The sequence below is a fragment of the Suricata suricatta genome, chromosome 3 (assembly GCF_006229205.1).
Source record: "Suricata suricatta isolate VVHF042 chromosome 3, meerkat_22Aug2017_6uvM2_HiC, whole genome shotgun sequence".
Taxonomy (NCBI): domain Eukaryota; kingdom Metazoa; phylum Chordata; class Mammalia; order Carnivora; family Herpestidae; genus Suricata; species Suricata suricatta.
The window spans coordinates 148,353,121-148,376,358 of NC_043702.1; the positions used below are offsets into that span (position 1 = coordinate 148,353,121).

General features: G+C 39.7%; 1 protein-coding gene across 6 annotated transcripts in view; it reads left to right on the forward strand.

The window, feature by feature from the left end:
- The window catches only part of PPP1R12B (protein phosphatase 1 regulatory subunit 12B), a 207,698-nt gene that overhangs the window by 96,886 nt on the left and 87,574 nt on the right, over window positions 1–23,238 (forward strand). For all 6 annotated transcript variants that reach the window (XM_029935479.1, XM_029935473.1, XM_029935475.1 and 3 more), the window contains one exon: window positions 22,054–22,144. In XM_029935479.1, the coding sequence (XP_029791339.1) occupies window positions 22,054–22,144 (91 nt within the window). The remainder of the gene's footprint in view (window positions 1–22,053; window positions 22,145–23,238) is intronic.

The following is a 23,238-nucleotide window of genomic DNA, read 5'->3' on the forward strand; positions in this document are numbered from 1 at the left end:
GTAAAGGGGTTGGCTTGGCTGGCAGACAGCAGGACAGAAATGGCAAGTGGCAAGCAGTTGGCAGATAACTGTGTAGGGATATCAGAGCCAAGCGGCAGCTGTCACAATAGTGCAGTGGTTAGGTTCATTTTCCAAAGCTCCAAGTTTTCCTTAGCAACAAAAATGTAAACAGTTCCCTTGGCTAATATTAGAGTCTGATAGTGTCTGCCTTTGATCCTCTTGCTCTGTTTCTCCTCTAGCTTTTTCCGTCTCAACCCAACCCTGAATTTTATATCTTTTTTTATTGGTGCCCTTTCTTTTCTTTATACAAATGGCTAAAATAGTTTTTCTCCACAAGAAGCTAAAATAGTTTCTTCTTCCCAAACAGCCCACATGCGACTCTGCTTGGTCAGGATGTGGTCAGTATTGACTGAGTCATATATACTACACTTATTGACCTTGAATCCCTCAGGGTCTTTACAAGCTACTAGGTAGTTATTCCTGCTAATGTGAAGCTGTCAGCAAATTAATTTGGCATCATCTTTGGAATGTTAGAAATTTAAACCAAGTAATTAAACAGAGTCATCGTTTTTTAAAGTCATTTGACTCATCTCACTGTCTCAAGCTAGAGACAGGCAGTTGTCACATGGAAAGGGTACTCTAGAGATTCCCCAGCTCCCCCACTCTCTCAATTCTGGTTCTAAAATAAATATTTTCTTTCTATATCTAAAAGACTGCAAAAATGCTGAATTTACTAAGTTTTTCTCTATTGAGACAGATCTCTCTCTTCCTACCTATGACTGTGGAACAGGAAGAAAATGAAAGGTATATAGCAGTGATGTATTTTCTACTATCTTGTCATTCTGGGGGCTTGGGAGTTGCTTAGATGATTACTCTATTAGCATCTTAGCGTATATAGACTGAGCATGTGTGATTCCTTTCTTAAGTTAGTGAGGTCAGTTTCTGTTGTTTTGTAACTAAGGACACTCCATACTGTGTAATACTTGATACTATTGATTCTAGGGTGGACATTTTTCACATTTCAGTATCTCTCAGATCATCATGTCTTACTGCTAGTCGTCGTTCCTGCACATGTGTGAATTTAGTCATAGGTGTTCTGTTACTTCCATGGAGTTATGTGCATTGCTGGTATAAAATATGTGTAATTAAGTCTAAAAGACTGCTTTCAGTAACTATTAAATCAAGTGATGACAAGGTGATAAAAAGTGTGTTTGATTGGCACTGCTTTTTCTTTCTTTTGTGGTACAGTGGCTGTGCATCTTGCAATTGATGATGTTTTGGATCTGTCTGAAGCCGAGTGGTACTATTTAGCCAATGAGAATGATGCTGTTGATCTATATTTAAAAGCATGAAGTGGAAAGTGACTGCTAATACATATGTGGTTTCTTTTGGCGTGATGGGAATGTTTTAAAAATTGATTATGGTGATAATTGCATAACTGAATATACTAAAAACCACTGAATGGTATGCTTAACTGGGTATGTGAATTGTTTCTCTATAAAGCTGTTTAAAAATAACACTATGACCATTTAGCTCCACTGAATTGTTCTGGGGAAAAAGACCTGGATGAGGCCTGTGGAGTGTTACTACATTAAGATTTAAGGGCCTTAAATTTCCAAGTCTTATCTTTTTCCTGTATTTCTGTTGCTAAACACAGCTACTGAGACACAAACTCACTTTATTTTCCAGAAACAGTGGCATTTGTCACGTAATTCCTCAGCACACCACTTAACCGCTCAGGAGTGGAGGCTTTAAACGTTTCCCCCTCCCCTTTGGGACACACACATTCCAAAGAAAGGACCAGAATCCGTTCCCTGATGCAGCTGAGGCTCTGGTGGTTCTGTCCTAATTCCCCAACCACTTCAGAGTAAAGTGAGCAGTCACCTAACACCTGCTACTCAGAGCCCTTATCAGCTATGTTTTTACAGTTAATCTCCTTCTGATAAAGTGGTTCTTTTTTCAGAGCTGTATTGGTGACATGTGGGAGGGACCAAACTTTCATGCCCTCTCTCAAACCCCCTCCCCTCTCTCTCCTGCCAGTTGATTTTCTCATGTTAGAAAGACAGTCACTTGTAACAATCTCATAAAATGAGCTCTGGTGTTTACTTGGTTACTAGGGAAGGACAACCAGAAGAGTGGCCACCTGTTTGTTTAAAAATTGGGCTTCTGGGTAGCTGCTGCACAGGTGTGCGGCAAGGTGTGTCCGAGGTAGCTTGACCTGCTCTCTCCTAGAATGATTTGATCTGGCAGTGGAGTTTTTTACTGTTCCTAGTTTTATGGAAATCCGAGGTACAGGAAGTTGATCTTTGTGTTCTGGGAAATGGAAACAAGCCTCTGCCATAGTTTACAAGCATCTTCTGTTTCGAGAGCTAACTCTCGCTGTGCTGAGTTGAGACATCAGGAAGTACCGGGCATGGATTAGCAGACACAGCAGGTAAAATGTCTTTGCTCGATGGTTTTGATATCCTAGATGTGTGTTTCTACCCTCAGACCTCTTCCTGTTGGTCCTCCGGGAAGCTGACTTGATTGCATACATTGTTTTGGTGGTGGTGTGGTTGGGGGCAGCTCGAGAGGGTGAATGTTTAAGAATAAGGTGTACGGTGTTCAGAATAACTGGTTTAGAGCTTCTCTGTTGTTTCTTAATGTTCCTAAAAAAATTACTTATTTTAAAGATTTTTTTTGTTTACTATTTTTTTAATGTTTAATTTTTGAGAAAGAGAGAGCAGAAGAGGGGCAGAGAGGGAGGAAGACACAGAATCTGAAGCAGGCTCCAGGCTCTAAGCTGTCATCACACAGCCCGATGTAGGGCTTGAACTCATGGACCACAACAAGATCATGAACTGCAGTGAAATCAAGAGTCAGACGCTTAACTGACTGAGCTACACGGGTGCCCCGATAGTCCTAAAGTATTTAAACATGTGCACTGACGTAAGAATCCCACCTAAGAGGGTAGGGTAGCAGAGGACAGTTAAGAATTTCAAAAAGTAGAAACATGCTTCTCTTTTTAAGAGGAAACCAGTATCAGTAATGTAGGGTTTTTTTTAATGTTTATTATTTATTTTTGAGAGAGAGAGAGAGACAACACGAGAGGGGGAGGGGCAGAGAGAGAGGGAGACAGAGGATCCAAAGTGGGCTCTGTCCTGACAGCACGAACCCACGAACCGTGAGATCATGACCTGAGCTGAAGGTGGACGCTTAACCAACTGAGCCAGCCAGGCTCCCCGGTAATGTATTCTTAAGTTGGATGAAAGTACACGGATGGTGGTCGTATTCTTTATATCTTGTAAATTTTTAAATATATATAATATATTTTAAGTAAATAAAACAAAGAAACAATGTGTTGGATATGTAGGGCAATTACAGGGAGAAGCTGGTTTAGGTAAGTGAAGGGTTAGACTGCTCCTAGATCTGGCCTTTGAACAGGAAATTACAAAACGCAGAGACTAGCTCATTGAGGTCTTGAGGTCTGGGTGAAAGCTGTTTGACTCTTCATGGAAGTAAATGTTTTCTCATTCCTATAAGATGAAAAGTTTCCTAATTGATCTTTTATGCTCAAAGGACCAGTTTCTAGACAGAATTCAAAACCGTGCTGAGCCAGGCAATGTGGGAGATTCTAATCTGATGGATAGACCTTCCAGCCCTGTGGAGAGGCTGCTCATTAGACTCTGAATGCGGCCTATCAAGAGCGATACTGTTCTGCTTTTCTTATCCCCCTCTCTCTACTCTTCTTGGATTTTTGTATCTTTGATAATTGCGTCATTTTATGTACTCAGAAAAACTCAGTTTCCTCAACGTGTTTTGCTTTTACGCCACTCTTTGTCTGTGCTCAACTTTCTGGAATGGCCATCTGACCTCTTCCCTGATGAACAGAATTCTACTCATTCTGTAAGAATTCCTGCAGGGTAGACCCCACCACTGGCTACCATGCTTCCCCAGCTCCAGGCTGAAATCAGTATTCTCTCCTCAGTGTTCTTTGGTAGCACTTTTCTTAGAACTGGTTTAACTAATTCATTAAATTGTATCTCTTCATGACTACATTATGAGCTTCTCGAGGGTGCTTTTCATTGTTGTTGTTGTTTTTCCATACCACAGAGCCTAATACCTAGTAGGTGTTGGGTAAATGTTTATTGAAAGAAAGTTTCTCAGTGAAAATAAGCCCCTAGGTAGTAATCTTCTGTGTCCAGAAGATGGCAGCAACAGAGCATCAGTTGATCTACTTTGTGTACCGCTGCCGAAGCCCCTATTTGTGTTAGGAAAGGTTGCAGAGAAGCATATTACCCCATCCTGTGTTAAGTGTTTTAATACAGGGTGTGCACATGTTTTCTGGTGTATGAAGGCCTTTGTGGACTGCTGTGGTGCTTTTTCACAAGACAGCGGCAGGCTCCTGGGCTGCAAGGCAAGAGGCCTAGTTTACCCTCCAGCTGAGCACATGATTTATGCCTTCTCTCTTTTTTTTTAAATTTTTAATGTTTATTTATTTTTGAGAGACAGAGAGACAGAGCTTGAGCAGGGGAGGGACAGAGAGAGAAGGACACACAGAATCTGAAGCAGGCTCCAGGCCCTGAGCATCAGCACAGAGCCCGACGCGGGGCTCAAACCCACAAACCGTGAGATCATGACTTGAGCGAAGTTGGCTGCTTGACCCACTGAGCCACTCAGGTGCCCCGATTTATGCCTTCTCAAGCAAGCCATTTAACTTCTTTAGTCTCAGTTTCTTAATTGGTTAATCACTAGAGTTAGGAGATGTGTAGGAAATATTGGATTCTAAAATGACAGGATTCTAAGTCTTCAGTGACTATCTGACCGATTATGTGCTCAGTATTGTGCCGAGAGCCATGGGTATATTGAGAAAGGGATATGTCCCAGGTTGTGCCTTGAAGATCAAGGACATCAAACATACACATAGTAAACTGCGGGTATATATTCAGAAACAATATATCCTTGGGTGCAAAATTGTGTTGGAGTTCAGAGAAGGTGAATGATGTAGGATGGAGAGGTTAGAAAAGACTTCATGAAGCCAGTTTAGATAGACTTTGAGTTGGCTTTCAAAAATATGAAAGGTTTAAATGGGGTAAGAGGATTCATACTTTGGAAAGCTTGTTATGTTATATACCAGTATCCTCCTAGGTGCATTTAATCTTCATTGCTTTGTAAGATAAGTAATATTATTTTCTTAAAAGATACAAGAAGACTAAGGCTCAGATAGATTATGGAACCTGCCCACAGTCACAGAGCTAGTAAATGGAAAAACCAAGATTCAAAACCACGTCTCTTAGACCTCAAAGCCCAGACTTGCTGTCTACCACTGAGCAGATGTGTGCCAGGGTTGAGTCTTAGTTGGGCTGTTCTATACCATAAGCTAGCATTGAGCACAGCGGTTACAATCTCTTGATATTTTTTGAGGGGAAGACAAAACTTCTAGGAAATGAGTATTTGTCTTGGGAGCTACCCCTTCTGAAAATAAAACAAACTGAAAACTTTCTGTCCTCTCTGAAATCTAAATAGGAAATCAGGGCTTTTGGGAGACAAATGAGAAGTTGTCTTGTAGGTCCACTGGCTTAGTCAGTGTTTTATGAGGGTGTGGGATATAAGAAGTTTTGGGAGGATCCAAGAGCCATGGGCAGGTTTACTTCTATTTTAAGAAATGTTTAAAAATTGGAACTGGAGGACAGCAATTACCTGAGTAATTCATTGTTTCTGGCTTGTCTTTAAACCATTTTTCCCCCTCTTCCTCAATGCCTTTTAGTTAATCCTGGGTAGTATACTGACCCAGCTCTTTAATTTGTTTCCCCTGAATAAATCTTAGTCTTTTAACCTGAAAAAAGGAAATTGAATGTGATTCACAAATCTGTTGCACTTGTGTCAAAAGTGGCTCACTGCTCATTGACAAGTAAATAAAATATAGCAATAGCTCAAGGAAGCCAGGGAAGAACTACGTTCCTTTATAATGAAGCTTATAGTGTTTAAAAGAAAAAAAGAAACACTTGGCACACAAAATTCCTGGGTACTGGGAAGCAGACCTGCGAGCTGAGCTATATCTATGACACAAATACTCCTGCACAAAGATTGTGTTCGTCCTTGGCAGGTGCTTGTCTCTCCCATCTTAATAGACTTACCTTTGGCACCGTACTGTCCTCTGGGGTTACCATGTCTCACTCTGCCGTTGCTCTTACTCTTGAAAAGCCCTCATTTCACTTCCTAGCCTCCTGTTCACTCCTCAGCCTATTAAAATAGAAATTCTGCCCCACTCACCTGTCCAGTGAAATTACCCTAGCAAAGGGCCGAGTGGCATTCCTAATGATCAGGTTCCTTATTTGCTTCATTTTTTGCCTTGAACTCCCAGCAGCATGTTACAGTGTTGGCTTCTGCCTTCTTAAGTCTTTATTCTACCCTGAGCCCTGAGATACCATTCTTTTTTGGCTCGCTTCTGTCCTTTCTCCTCCTCCTCTGTGTCCTTTTTAGCCTGTTTTCTTCAGCAATCACTTTATATATTATTACTCGGGCTTCTTTCTTTTCTTTTCTCAGGTCTGTCTAGCTGGTCTTGTCCACTCCAGCTGTGGAGTCTGTATTTCCGGCCCAGACTTCTCTGCTGATTTTCATGACACTGTATGGAAAGGGCTTGCTTAGAATAGTGCCTGCCACCTAACGATAGCATTGTGGCCACAGTTTTCCTTTCCCCTATATTTCCTCATCAGTGTGAAGTATTGTTACAGGTGCACATTTCTTGAAGAGTTCTCGAGTCCTCTATAGAGAGTATAAATAAACCAAACCATTCCCTTCCCTCTGACCTAAAAAGGCCAGAAAGAGGAAAGTCTGTGTTCATGTATTATAAAAGATCTTTGTTAGTAGTCCTGCATATTAGAAATTGAAAAACTTAGAAAAGAAAGTAGAAGCCTTGTCTTTTACTTCCAACCAAGTCCTGTGTGTCATTCTCAAGAATCCTTCAAACCCACCTTCTCCTCTCCATCCACACTGCCTTCTGTTAACCCTGGCCCTCCCAGTTGGACCCTTGGCCTTGACCTTCTTTTCCCCGGGCCCCTCCTCCCAGTCCATCCTCTGCAGTGCACTCTCCTTCTTGGAATCCGAGAACAGTGCCATAAGCAGTACTGTCCCCCACCTTGTTTTTTAGGAATCCTCTTCCCAGTCTCTTTAGATTCGTTTCAAGTCATCTCCTCTATCTTTTATTTCTCACCCCACAGATGGCACTGGGTTTTCTATCCAGAACACGATCTCTTCATGGCATGGCATTTCTTATCTTAAATCTTAATTATCACTACTTTATATGTACAGCTTCCTCAGAAGATCCTGTTGGAAATCAGGCCTTCTTTCTTTTGAAATACAGTATCTGGAGTAGGTTAAAAAAAAAAAAGTGCAGGATGGGAAAATGGTTGATTAAATGGAATGAAGAAAACTAATGAATGGACCAACACACTGTTGACCAAGCTTTTAAAATGGTAAATAAATGAATAGGTAATTGGGGCCAACTCAGATTCTGAATTTCCTCCATAACCTTAATTCAGTTCAGTAATCATGTCAGAGCACCTGCTTTGTCTAGGCACAGTGCTAAATGTTAATGATGGAATGACATAAAAAATAGCCCCCTCTTTCTTAAATCTTAAAGAAGAGTGGCTAGTAGTAGATAGAATATAAGGAATTTTATGTTCACTGGATCTTAGGCTCATTCTTGTTAGGCTAACACCTAATTTAGTGGGCTAGGGAAGTTATTGGTTTATACATCACGTTTTAAAAAAGTTTATTCATTTACTTTGACCAAGAATATGAGCGGGTGAGGGGCAGAGAGAGAGGGAGAGTGACAATCCCAAGCAGGCTAGGTGCTGTCAACATGGAGCCCGATGAAGGGTTCAATCCCACAAACCATGAGATCATGACCTGAGCCAAAATCCAGAGTCAGACGGACACTTAACTGACTGAGCCACTTAGGCGCCCCTACCTACTACTATTTAGTGTGAATGAAAAAGTCAGTACATTCCTTCAATAGCAAGTTTTAAAACTTTTTGTGTAATTAACGAAAAAATTCCCCTTAGGCTGGGACTTGGAGGAGACTGACTATAAAGAGGCATGAAAAGGGGTTGATGGACCTGTTCTGTATCTTGATTGCGGTGAGGTTAATATGCACTGATCAAAACTCATAACTCATAGACCTGTAGACTTTTTAGGGCAAATTTTACTGCATGTAAATTATACCTCAGGAAACCTGACTTTAAAAGTGCTATGAGTCTTACTTACAGGAATCTGAGTCATCTGAAAAGGGGTGATTGGATAAGGAAGATAATAGATCTGTTTTAGAGGCCTTCCTGAAGGTAAATCTAATTTGCATCCTTTAAGGAGTTATTCCATTCTAGACCCGTCTCTTCTTAACCCAAGCTTCAGAAAAGTCCAGATATCCCTGAAACTATTGGCAAAATTTTGTTATATACTTCCCCCTGGGGAAGAGATGACAGTTTGGTATAAGTATGTTACTGTTCAATAAAGGTTAAAAACCACAGGTTTGAGTGTTCTTCCTATTTCCCAGGTGCCCTCCCTTTCTGAAGGTAGGCCATGCTGATGATTACAGCAGCTGGAGACCAGTTTCCGGAATGGGTGAGAGGAGTCCATGAGTCCCCTGGCCTTAGTATTGAGAGCCCACCTGGTGCTAGCACAAGCCTGTTCCTAACTCCCTACCTACATGGGCCAGAGCCCCTTTCTTCTGTCTTGAACCTAAATTCTAAGGTTGACCCAAGGGTATTTTTTTCCTGAAATATATATATTACTTTAGTATATCCTAGAAAGTACCTGTGCTTTCTATGTCACTGTTGAATATGACAATAAAAGGTTTTTTTCTACGTGTGGAATATAAGTAAGTACATCTTACTCCTTGAAATAGTCCTTTGAATATTAATGATCAGTTTTTAAAGTTTACAAAATTTTCTACAATATGCATATTTTAAATAGAAAGTAGAAGTTATCTATAATCTTACCATTCAGCAGTATCTCTGCTAACATCCTTATATTTTGCATTGATTTTGAGATTATGCTGTATTTTTAAATTAAAATATTATTATTAAATATTACAAATACCAACATATCAGTTTTCTGACCCAATCAATCCCTGGCTATATTAGCTTCAGTGTTTAAAAAAATTTTTTTTAATGTTTATTTATTTTCAAGAGAGAGAGAGAGGGAGGGAGCAAAGGGGTAGAGAGAGAGAGACAGATAGAATCTGAAGCAGGCTCCAGGATCTGAGCTGTTAGCACAGAGCCCAATGTAGGGCTTGAAGCCATGAACTGTGAGATCATGACCCGAGCCAAACTCAGCCGCCCAACCAACTGAGCCACCCAGGTGCTCCAGCTTCAATGTTTTTTAAATAAAATATTAAAAATATAGTTGAGGCCCCTGTGTATGTCTCCCCGGTATCATCCCCTGGACTCCCTCCCTAGAAGTGGTCACTATATTGAACTTGGTGTTTACCATTTGCAAAGATTTATTAGTTATTTATTCTTTTTATATATACACATAATTACTACTTTTACCTGTTTTTGTTCCTTATATGAATTGTATCATTCTGTACATATCATTCTGAAACCTGCTATTTTCACTTAGCATTCTTTTGTTCATTTTGAATGCTCACTTTAGTCCATTGTGTAAATATACCACAATTTAGTTTTGTTTTTTTTCTACTAATGGGCATTTAGGCCATTTTCTCTTTCTTGCTTGCTTACTTTCTTTCTTTCTCTTTTGCTAATACTAACTAATTAACTGCTGTGTACATTCTTGTTCATGTTTCCTTATCTAAATGTGTAACAGTTTCTCAAGGGTGTTTATTTTCAAATGGAATTTCGGGATCTAAAGAGTGAGTACATCTTTACTTGAGATGCGAGATTGCTCTCCTGTTTACACTCACCAGCAATGTATGAGAGTTTTTACTTCTTTACGACTAATGTTACACCTGATAATGTCAGTGGGTTTTGGTTTTGCCAATCTGTGAAAGATAAAGTGGTTTCTCCTTGTTTTAATTTGCATTTCATGATCATTAAGTGAAACTGAACATTTTATGTTTATAGGCTTTTGGGGATTCCTGTTTTGCAAATTCCCTTATTATATACGTTGTTGATTATTTTCTCTTGGGTTTTGGGTCCTTTTTAAAATTGTTATAAGTTCCTTACATATTTGAGATACTAATATTTTGCAAGTTATGGGTCTGTGGTAGTTTTTATTTTGTCTTCCAGTGTCTGTAGAGTACCCTGTGATATGAATGTTCCATAATCTATTCAGTTATCTCCCCAATTTTTTTATATTTGGATTCTTGCCATGAATATTTTGTGTGTTGACTTTCTTGAATTTTTCTCTTAAAAAAAAAATTCACTGGTCATGCTGAAGTCGGCCAGGTCTGTTTTGTAGTTAGTAATAAATATTTGAGACAGTTGGCCAAGCCCCGTTGGTACAGCCTGTGGGTGTGAAATAAAGCAGCACTTGTGTTCTTGGCATCCGAATCTGCCATTCTTGGCATCTCTAACACCTGTCTGACCAATGAACTAACTGTAGAGTGACCTACATAAATAAAACGTTGTCATTTGTGAAAGTGGCTTTGGCACTTGATGCTGGAGTGTTTTTAATGGAACAAATGTTCAGAAGTACAAGAATTCAAGGTGATATAGTACTTATCAAAGGTAGGTCACAGAAACACCGGACTCACATTGTTTATAAAGCAAAAGATATTCTCTGAGCTATAGTTTGGTGCTATATAACTTAAGAGTTTAGAGCAGGGATCAGCAAACTTTTTCTGTAAAGGGCCAGACAGTAAATACTTGGGGCTTTTGTGGGGCCATATGGTTTCTACTGCAACTGCTCAATTCTGCCCCTGTAGCACTGGCTTACCCATTTGTTTACAAATCGTCCATGACTGCTTTGGTGCTATAGTAGAGCTGTTGAGTATCCTTGTAAAGCCTGAAAGATATGCTATCTGGCCCTTTACAGAAGAAGTTTGCAACCTTGACACTATTGACATTTTGAGCCAGATCATTGTTTGTCATTGTCCCCTAGGAGGGAAAATTATTCCCTGTCCAGAACTCCTGCTCTAGAGGATTCAGGAGATGCTTAGTTTAGCCAAGGGAAGTCCTCCCTCCTTTTAAAATAACTGTCTGATTAGCAGAGTTGTAGCTTTGATTCCTTGCTTAAACTTTAGCTCTGATCTCAATGTTGAATTAGAGAAGAGAATGTGTCACAGGAGCACTTGAATACAGTTGTTCCTAAACTGACATCAGATCATATCCTGATATGTGACACATATCATATCTAGAAGTCTTTCTGACCTGTACTTATTAGCTTCTCTGATCGAGCAGTACTTACAGTCTCCCTCTATTTAGCTTTAAGCCATCTATGCCAGGTCTGAAATTTGTCCCTGCATTTGTCATGTGTTCTTTTTTTGTCTCTCTCTTTACCACTGTTGACATTTGCCAGTTGGCTGGGCCTGAGCCTCTAGTGAGACAGTATTTACAGCCCACTTAGGAAGATGCAGTAACTAGGATAGCCCAAGGGCAGATGAAATAATATCCAGAACGAGAATGCTGCATCTCTCTTGCTCTGTCTTCTTTCACATAAAGGAGAGTCCCCCCCCCCCCATGAAATGAGAAGTAGTATTGATTGGTTTGGTATAGTGTATAAAATATGCATCTAATGGAATGATATTTTGGGCACTATTAACAGCATTGGCTCTGCCGAGCCCCAAGATTTTGCTTTCCCTGCCTTTTCTCCTCCCCTTCCTTTCCTCCTCCTTCTTAGTAGCAGGTTCTTAGCAAATTGCAAGCTTTGCCTCTGGCTTGCTGGATAGCAGTGGAAGTGCAAGCCTTTTCTAGTTTCCAAGGGAGACGGGGTGCTGAGACTGCAGTCTTGCCCAGCAGCCACTTACCTTTCTTGCTGTTCGTCTCCACACATCTTTTGACCTTCATTCTGCTATGCAGGCCTGCGCGAGGAGGTAACAGTCTGTTTTCTCAGTGCTCTCTTTGTAAAGGGGGCAGAGGGAAAGTAGGGTGGTTCGGGGTACGGCATATGGGGTTAGCAGAGTATAAATGCTGCCATGAGGAAGAAAGTATCTCTGAAGTGTGCTGTATCTGTGAGCTTGATCCTATTTGCTGTAGCTATAAATTATCTTAAAGATAGGAGCCCCAGCACTACGTTATACAACTTAAAAGTGCCACATATAAAAATGCACAATTACTGTAATAATGCCTCTGAGAAGCACAGAAGAAAAATGGGAACTTAATTTTTGAGAAGAAAATAAAATCAATTGGTTTTAAACTTTGACTGACAAACTGCATTCTGTTAGGCTTATGTTACATGAGCTGAATCTGGTTTTCAGGTTTAAGGAGAGAGTTTGGTGATAACGTCTCTTAAGTGGATTGTCGGGACTTGTGGAGTCCAATATGGTAGCCAGTAGCCATGTGTGGCTATTTAGATTTAAATTAATTTAAAATTACACAACTTTTTCATTATCACGCAAAGTTCTTTTGGACTACACCAAAGAAAGTGACCTATAGGATACAGGAAATTTATTATCTGACCAGAACCAATGAACGGACATTTTAGTGAGAGGACTTAGAGGCTGTTTGACTAGAAGCAACATAAATATGGATTCACTGTGATTTAAAGCTACATGAGACCTTAAAACTATAGACTTGCTCCTCATTTTGTAAGTGAAGAAGCTAAGGTACGAAGAACTTAAATGATTCTCTTCACGTCAAACAAGTAGTTAATGGCAGAACTAGAACTAGAACCCAGGTATGTGTTCTTTCTACTGTACCATAGTGTTAGCATCCCTACCCAGTTAGGAATAGCAAGCAAAACTTGAACTAAAACCTACCTGATAGGGCCCTGGCAAGTGTAGAGTCAACAACATCCTCTGAAGAAGAGTGTAGTCCCTCATATCACGTGTCACTTACAGTTTTTTTTTTAATGATGTGTGTTAGTGACAACCTCTGAAAATGTAAAAACCATTCGTTCCTCAGACAGTGTTGATTATGGTATACTCTTGGGAGACATCAAGGGAAGTTAAGAGAAGTCTAATGCAAGACAGACATATTTATTCACTAATTCCTGATATTGCTAGATTTGGAAAAAGAAATGTCTTATCCATAAATCCACATAATGAGGATAGCATGGTCCTGGTTGGAATTGCAGTGCTGGAAGATAAGAAATGCTGTGCTGGAGGAAGGACTGGTGCTAGGCCCTTTGGTCTGTGGCTGAACAGCATTGTGACCTTAGGTAAATATGTTAATGTTTCCTTAGGCTTTGATCAACTCATTTGATAAAAGAGGAATCTGACATCTCTAGATGAAGTCTTAGAATTAAATCAGATGACTTTTAAAAAATTTATTTATTTTTGAGAGAGAGAAAGCGTGAGTGGGAGAGGGGCAGAGAGAGAGGGAGAGAGAATCCCAAGCAGGTTCCACACTGTCACTGAGGAGCCCGATGTGGGGTCAAACCCACAGACTGTGACATCATGACCGGAGCTGAAGTCAGATGCTTAACTGACTGAGCCACCCAGGCTCCCCTAAATCAGATGACTTCTTGATGTCATAAAGCCTCTAGCCACAGGTTTATGATTCTGTTGTTTCTCTAAGTTGTCACCCTCTCCTATAGCTGTCTATGTATACTTCCAGATGGATGTTGAAGCAGTTCTTTTTGGCCTTTCTGGAATACCTTTATCTATGTATCCTTATACATAGGATGTAGTCCAAGGAATGACAAGCTGTTTATAAGACCATTATTTATCCTGTAATTAATGACCATAGCCTCACAAGTGCTATAAAAGACACATACTCAACGTGGTCCTTCCCTGTTTAAAGCTAAAAATTTAAGTACCCTTTCTGTTCAGAATAGATTTTAGATATAGGACTCCTTAAAGCTATTTCAAAAACCAATTTCCTGTTGGTAGATACCAGACAGAAATTTTATTTCATCATTTTAGGGAAAACAGCTTTTGTTCTTGCCTTGGAGATCAAGGTGATTTCTTTCTCATTCTTCTACGTAAAGTAGTTTGATTTTACTTAGTCCTTTGAACCTTCATGGAGAATATTTTCAAGGGAGTGAAGACCTCTTCCAAATGAATTATCCATTTCTGGTAAAAAATAATTAAGGGGAACTCCTTTATTAGATTAGATGGGATGGATATTACAGTACACTCAGCCTTTCTTTTCCAGAATACCACGCTGAGCTTTTAATGCGGTGATGAAAATAATGCAGTGGGAGGAGTGGTGGTGCTCAGGCAGCAGCAGCAGCAGCAGCAGCAGCTGCGCTGTACTGAGGCCTTACTCTGTGCCAGCGGGCGTTCCGCGCTTCATGCGCTTTTTATTTAATCTTCCCAACAGCCTTACCTGTACCTGCTAATATATGTTACCGCTGGTAATATCCCCATCATGTAAGAAACTGGGTTTAGAGTATTTAAACAGTTTACCCAAGATCATCTGGCCAGCAGTTTGATTCCCATGCCAGGGTACTTTATCCCTACGCTGTCCTCGTCAGAAGATATCTTAGGTCTTCTATTACTATTTATTGTAACTTTCTTCATGTTCACTGGTGATTTGCTAGGCATTTTGTTTACATCGCTTCCTGGAACAGAGTTAGTCCATCTGTAGTATGTAAAGGTGCCCTATGAATTTTAGACGCAGAGGACAAATTATTTTTGTGTAGTCATGCTAATTTCTGTAATTATTTGAATTCCATTGATTATGCAACCTCAGAGTCATAGCGGATACAAAGAAAAATGCTTCCTGCCCTCAGGGAAACATAGTAGACGGATACAGTAATCAAGGGATTTTGGCATTGGAATTCCTTTCTATGCCACTGAATTGGGGACATTAGTCTAGTTTCATCTGGAGGTAAGAAAGCCACAGATATATGTTAAAGCCGTGGCTTCTGTTATACTTTCTATTATGCTATATCGTGAGCACAGACCTATTCTCTTTTCATGGCGATACGAATTCCTAGCGGTCGTATAGCACTCTGATTTCATGGATGCCTCACATGCTTCCCAGAGACAGCAAGGTGTGTTGAGGGTGGGTTTGGCCTGGCCTAGGAGTTGCCAAATATTTTCTAGAAAGGGCCAGATAATGAATAATTTAGGCTTTGCAGGCTATTTTGTATCCATTGCAAATATTAAACTCCATCACTGCAGTAACCTAAAACTTTAGTTACAAAAATATGGCAGGCCAGATTTGGTTCATGACCAGTTTGCTCACTGCCTGGTCTAGATTTTTAGGAAGTGCAAGGAGTTGGGCTCTACAAAAAAACTAGTGTGTCCTCAAGGCAGCCGTAGTTAGGTGCATCACTTTTGTGAACCTTGGCATCCACATCTAGGTAAAGAAAAATGAATGAAAATGTTTCTTTCTTCCTCAAAAATATGTATAATTCAAGTACTGGAGTTTTCTGGGTTTTGCCTTTAGATTTTTTTTTTTTTTACAACTTAAATCGTCAGCATTTCATATATTGACACAGACAACAAAATAGTATATGTGATATTCACTGAAAAATCTAAATACATAGATACATACATAGATAACAATCCAGACATGTATGTAATAGAATGAAATGGGTTATTTTCACGTGGTGGAATTTTCATTTATTTTTGTTTCTGCCTTTTTTTTTCTTTTTTCTAATTTTTCCATGAAAAACATATATGACTTCAAATATCCAAGACTTCAAGTCAGGTAAAATGTTATTGATTTTACCTACTGGACCTGCTCTTACTAACTCTGTTTCTCTTATTCAGTTAAACTCTAGAACAGGCAGTGGGATTCGCCAGTTTGAAGCTCTTTTCTTTCACTCCTGGCTAGTACACAAAGAAAGGATAACAGTCAAAAATTAAACATAATAGTGATGGTTTATATATTTTGCAGGTAGAAATGACATGTGAGTAGTCTGGCTGGTAACTGAGACAGAATTTCATGGAGTGTTAGTCCTTAGTGTGGTCATCAATTCCAGGGTCTGGTCCACAGCTTTGTAAATTTGGAGACTTAGAACTTCCTTTCACCCAGAGGAGAGAAGCATATTATGGAAGGACTCAAATGTACCAAATTTACAGTGGGTTGACAAATATATCAGAATTCCCACTGGGGCGCCTGGGTGGCTCAGTCGTTTGAGCATCCGGCTTTGGCTCAGGTGACGATCTCATGGTTCATGGGTTCAAGCCCCGCGTCAGGGTCTGTGCTGACAGCTAGCTCAGAGCCTGGAGCCTTACTTCAGATTCTGTGTGTGTCTCTCTCTCTGACTCTCCCCTGCTCATGCTGTCTCTCTCTCTCAAAAATAAATAAAACATTAAAAAAATTTTTTTTAATATATCAGAATTCCCATTTACTAATCTACGTTGAGGGAAGCTTGGAGACTTCTGGCTGGCTCATTCAATAGAACATGTGACTCTTGATCTTTTAGGGTGCTGAGTTCAAGCCCCACATTGGGCATGGAGCCTACTTAAATGAATGAATGAAGAGCTTGGTTGGGGACTTCTGCTTCAGGCCATGGCATATCTTGTATACAAAATCCTCCCACTGAGAATACCTAGAAAAACTAGACAAATATTAACAAGTATCTTTGGGGGAATTGGAGAATTATATTGAGGACTTGAGGGATCAAGATCCTGGAGAGAAGGAAATCATAAAGAATTGAATCCAACATTTATCTATGCTTTTCCCCTTGAGGCATTTGCTGATTAGTAAAGCCATAGCAACAAGGCTAAGAAACTGAGCAGAATTTTCAGTAGTCTCATGGAGTTGTGGGAACAAACACTAGAGAGTTCAGGAAGAGGGGTCCCATACTTTCATCTGGGACCACTGACGGGCCACATTCTAGAAGTTAAAAGCTTACCAGAAATAGACCAGCTTTTGCAAAGACTGAAGGCTATCTTCCAATCATCTCAGTCTCAAAGTAGATTAAGGTCATTTGTCTTGGCACTGTAGTTCCCAAAGTATGGTTGCCATATCAGAAGCATCACAGAGATCTAACTAGAAATGCAAATTCTCAGACCCTACCCCAGACCTACTGAATCAGGACTTGTAGGGGTAGAGCCTAGCAGTTTGTATTTTACAACCCCCCTAAATAATTCTGATGCAGATGAAAGTTTGAGAATCACTCTCTTAACCTAACTGCCAGAGCAAAAGAATAGCCTCTCTGGAGGATGACATCTTTCAGAGCTGCAAGTTATCACTACATTTTTTCATTAAAAGTGTTTGGCAGTTATTCTCAATCTTGCTGGACGTGCAGTCTCTAAGGAATGATGTTTAGTGTTAAATGTGATAAATAGTGGGTGGCTCAGTCAGTTGAGGGTCTGACTCTTGATTTCTGCTTAGGTCATGATCTCTGGGTTGTGGGATTGGGTCTCCTCCATGCTCAGCTTAGAGCCTGCTTAGTGTTCTCTCTCTCTCTCCCTCTCTGTCCCTCTCTCCCTGCCCGCCCCCACCGTCTCCCATTCATGTGCTTGCTCGCTCTCTCAAATAAAAAATGATGATAATAAATTTGATAAGCTCTGTATTTTGTATTGTTTTCACTGCATCTCTCAGATAATGTGAAAATGGTTGAGGGGCACCTGGTGGCTCAGTCGGTTAAGCCTCCGACTTCAGCTTAGGTCAGATCTCACGTTTGTGGGTTCGAGCCCCGCGTCAGGCTCTGTGCTGACAGCTAGCTCAGAGCCTGGAGCCTACTGCCGGTTCTGTGTCTCCTTCTCTCTCTGCCCCTCCCCCTCTCATGCTCTGTCTCTCTCAGTATCAAAAATAAAACATTAAAAAAAATGGTCGAGGAGAAGGCAGCTTCCTGCACTTACAATTTTTCTAATAAAGCATGTATTTAAATATTTAAAAAGATGTTTGGCATTAATTCAGAAATTAACAGAATACCAAATTTACCAAAAGCCTGACTTACCAAAAGACTGATTAAAATAAACAATAACAACAGATCTAAATATCGATGTTATGAAACATGGATTTTAAACTAATTATGGTTAATATCTTCAAGAAAATAGGAGATAGGAAATTTCAACATAGAACTGTAATCTGTTTTAAAAAGAAATAAGTAGAAATTCTAGAGCTGAAAATTTAATAACTGGAATTAGAAATTCAACTTATGAGTTTATAGTAGACCAGCTGAAGAGATAATAGTATAATTAGGTAGACAGTAGAAAATATCCAGAATGGGAGCAACTTAGCTCAGTTGAAAGAGCATGCTACTCTTGATCTCAGGGTTGTGAGTTCAAGCCCCATGTTGGGTCTAGAGATAACTTAAATAAATAAAATTTCAAAAAAGGGGAAAAAAAAATATATATCCAGAATGAAACCCAGAGAAAGAAAAGGATGGGAAATACAGAAAAAGCAAAATAAATGAATAGATCATGGCCAGTAAGATATAACATAAGTATAATTGGAGTCCAGAAGAATTAAAAAGAACTGACTACTTTTTTCCTGGAATACCATTTTTACTTGACAGAATGACTGGGAAGACAGGTTATTCAGACTTGGGTATTTGGCAGACATTTTCTTGAAAATGAACAAAGTGAGACTCACAAAATGTGGCCAATTATAAAATTTTAAATTTCATGCAGAAATTAGAATTTTGAAAATTTAAATCTGCCCCCTATGAGTGGTATTATTGACTGCTTCTTCCCAATATTTAAAGACTCTCTTGGGGCACCTGGATGGCTCAGTTGGTTAAGCATCTGGCTTTGGCTCAGGTCATGGTCTCATGGTTGGTGAGTTTGGGCCCGTGTCGGGCTCTGTGCTAATAGCTAGCTAGGAGCCTGGCGCCTGCTTCAGATTCTGTATCTCCCTCTCTCTCTCTTTTTGTATCTCTCTGACCCTCCCCTGCTCACACTGTCTCTCTCTGTCTCTCAAAAATAAATTAAAATAAATTAAAAACATTTAAAAAAATTTAAAGACTGCCTTAAGATCAAAGGTGGGGACACCAGGGTGGCTTAGTCGGTTGAGCATCCAACTCTTGATTTTAGCTTGGGTCATGATCCCAGGATCATTGGGTTGAGCGCTGTGTTGGTCTCCATGCTAGGCATGGAACCCGCTTTTAAGATTTTCTCTCCCTCTCTACTGCTTCCCTGACTTTGTTATATTTTATTTTTCCACTTTTATTGAGATATAATTGACATATAACATTGTATTAGTTTTAGGTGTACAACTTAGTAATTTAATAAATATATTATCAAATGATTACTACCATTAAGGTTAGTTAACATCCATCATCACACATAATTAAAATTTTTCCCTCATGATAAGAACTTTTATAGTGTTAAGGAAGAATACCCATAATTATCAGCTATTATAGTAGTATGCCTTACTTTTCTTTTTTTTTAACTAAAAAATTTTTTATAGTTTATTATTTTTGAGATAGAGACAGACAGAGCACGAGTGGGAGAGGGCCAGAGAGAGAGGGAGACACAGAATCTGAAACAGGCTCCAGGCTCTGAGCTGTCAGCACAGAACCTGATGCGGGGCTCAAACTCACAAATTGTGAGATCACGACCTGAGCCGAAGTTGGATGCTTAACTGACTGAGCCACCCAGGTGCCCCTACTCCTTGCTTTTCTAACTACAGACCTGTGCAAGACTGTATATTCTTTATATATTTTAAATGAAACACCGTATTGCAACACATTGAATGAAGCATGTATGAGAATCTTCTGTTAAGCCAGCATTAAAGAAAATGATAAAAGTGCAATATGACTTGCTAAATTTTTTTGTTTTAGAAAAAACAGTTATTTTTCATGAAAGATACATAATTGATGAAACTTTTTGTAATAGGGCTGATTATTTTTAAATACATAAGTGCATATTTTTAAAATTTCTGCTAAGGTAAATATTAATCAACATACATAAGCAAAAGCTCCTCAGGGGTCCTCGATGATTTTTCAAAATGTAAAACAGTCCTGAGACCAAAGAACTCGAGAATCATTGCTACAGATACTAAAATGACAATTAAAATATACTATAAGAATTGGGGCACTAGGGTGGCTTAGTTGTTAAGTGTCTGACTTTGGCTCAGGTGAAGATCTCATGGCTCGTGGGTTCGAGCCCCGTGTCAGGGTCTGTGCAGACAGCTCAGAGCCTGGAGCCTGCTTCAGCTTCTGTGTCTTCCTCTCTTATACCCCTCTCCCACTCACTCTCATCTCTCACTCTTTTTCACAAATAGACATTAAAAATTTTTTTAATATACTGTGAGAATATTATGAACAATTTTGTGCCACTAAATATAAAAATATAAAGTTCTTTGAAAAACAAATACTACCAAAACTGAACATCTGACTAGGCCTAAATCAGTTTTAAAAATTGAACCGCTTATTTAAAACCCTTCCATAGGGGTGCCTTGGTGGCTCAGTTGGTTAAGTGTCTGACTGCAGCTCAGGTCATGATCTCACAGTTTGTGAGTTCGAGCCCCACGTCAGGCTCTGTGCTGACAGCATGGAGCCTGGAGCCTTCTACAGATTCTGTGTCTCCTCTCTCTGGCCCTCTCCAACTTGTGCTCTGTGTCTCTCTGCCTCTTATAAATAAATAAAAATAGATAAGTGTAAAAAAAAATTTTTTTAATAAAAAAATAAAATAAAACCCTGCCATAAAGAGCACTTAAAATCCAGATGTCTTCAGGGGCACCTGGTTGGCTCAGTTGGTTAAGTGTCTGACCTCAGCTCAGGACATGACCCCGCAGTTCATGGGTTCCAGCCCTTTGTCAGGCTCTTTGGTGATAGCTCAGAGTCTGGAGCCTGCTTCAGATTCTCAGTCTCCCTCTCTGTCCCTCCCTGACTGTCTGTCTCTCTAAATAAACATTAAAAAAGAAAAAAAAGGGAGGGGTGCCTGGGTGGCTCAGTCGGTTAGGCGTCCAACTTCAGCCCAGGTCATGATCTCACGGTTTGTGGGTTCGAGCCCCACGTCAGGCTCTGTGTTGACAGCCCAGAGCCTAGAGCCTGCTTCTGATTCTGTCTCCCTCCTCTCTGCCCCTCCCCCGCTCACTCTCTGTCTCTCTTTCTCAAAATAAAGACATAAAAAAAATTTTTTTTAAAAAGAAAAATACAGATGTTTTCAGTGGTGCACTTTCCTAAGTTATTTAAAGAGGAAACAACCCTAATCTTATTTATATAAATTCTTATAGAAAATAGACAAGGAGAAAGCACTTCTCAACTTATAAAACCTTAATTTACAGACCTGGCCAGTTATTATAATAAGGGAAAATTATAGACCAATTTCTCTACTAAACAGTGATGGAGAAATCCTAAACTAAGTAATAGTGAATCTATATAAAAGTAACTCTATTTAGGGGTGCCTGACTGGCTCAGTGGATAGAACATGTGATTCTTGATCTCAAGGCTGTGATTTCAAGTCCCAAATTGGACATAGAGCTTACTTAAAAAAAAAAAAAAAAAAAAAAAAAAAAAAAAAAAATATTTTAAAAAAAAAAAAAAAAGGATGATACATCATGGCCAAATTGAGCTTATCCTAAGAATTCAAGGTTATTTTATCATTCAAAAATTATTCAATGTGATTCACCATATTAACAGAAAAAAAGAAGAAAAATGATAATCTCAATATATGGGGAAGAAATACATATAAGTTTGACACACACTAGTAGTTAAAAAAAACCATTGATTCATTTCTCAGTTAACTGAGATACATTGCCTATAGAAATCTGAGATATCACAGTAATAAAATGCGGAATGCTTTCTCTCTCTGAAGGCAGGAACAAAGCATGGAAATTTACTGTCATCACTCCTTTTCAACATGTCCTGGAGGTTCTGGCCAGAGCATTAAATCAAAAAAAGAAATACAACTTGTAAGGATAGGGAAAGAAGAAATGAAATTCTCATTTTACAGATGACATGATTCTGCATTGAAAGTAATACATTTAAAAGTAATGTCTTAGAGTATGCAGTTTTCCCTGATAGCATCTCTATCATTTTGATTCTGCCCAAACTCATTCTTAGCGTGCAGAAATCACTTCAGTCTGTGGAAGTCCCTGGTCATTCCTCAAGTACATGTAGCAAAGGCCTTACTTCTGGTATTACTTTGTTCCCCTGCAGGTCATATCTGACTCCTGTACGGGATGAGGAAGCAGAATCTTTACGAAAAGCGCGTTCCAGACAAGCTCGGCAGACTCGAAGGTCTACTCAAGTGAGTGTGACCTTCTTTTTTATGTCCTTTTGTCTGTCTTCCGTTCTGTTGGAGGTGCAATTAAAAAACAGTATGAGGAGTGCCTTAGTCCAGCCACTGTAGTAAACGTTTTCACCTGTCTTAAATCTTACACTCCGTAGTGTCAGATGAGTTTATAGCCACATCTACCCACTCTCACTTTTATAGCTCCGGGCTCAGAGCAGGTGTATCTCCTTTCCTTCACAAGACTAAACATTCCATTGTGGCTTAAGGGGCCACATCTTAAGATCCCTAAAGGGGAACAGTTTGGCAGTTCCTCAAAATGTTATACACACAGATACCATATGACCTAGCAATTCTAATCTTAGATATGTACTCAAGGAATATGTGCCTGTCAAGTTTGTACATAGATGTTTATAACAGCATTATTCACAGTAGCCCACATCCCAAATTTAGTGTCATCTCTGAACGCTGGCTAGAGTTTACTTGCTGTGTAGACCATGCTTATGTGTAGAGTTTGCAAGTTTGCTGCCGAGTTGAGTCCTGGGCTCCCAGCAGCAGCCAGGGTTAGCGTCGTGTGGCTGGTGGCACCTCAGCTCCTCCCAGCAGGTATCGCAGTGGTGGGCACAGCGGAGCCTCTGAGCAACCAGGTAAATTAAACAGTCAACATAACTGGGGACAAAAGAATATAGATATCCGTTAACAAAGAAATGGATAAATGAATTATTGTATATCCATACAATAGAATATTATTTGGCAATAAAAAGAAATGAAGTACTGATACATGCTAGTGCTACAATGTGCATGAACCTTAAGAAAACTTCCTGTTACGTGAAAGAAACCAGACATGATTCCATTTATATGAAAATACCCAGAATAGGCAAAGCCAGAGAAAGAGAAAATAGATTAGTGGTTCCCGGGGGTGAGAGAGAAGGGGGGAGGGGGAGTCGATGCCGATGGAGGTGGAGTTTCTTTCTGGGGTGGTGAGATATTTGGAAATGAGATGGTGATGGTGGCTGCACAAGTCTGTGAACATGCTAAGAACCACTGTGTTGTATACAGGCAGACCTCCATTTATGGCTCTTTGTAGATACTGCCTTTTTTATCTATATATG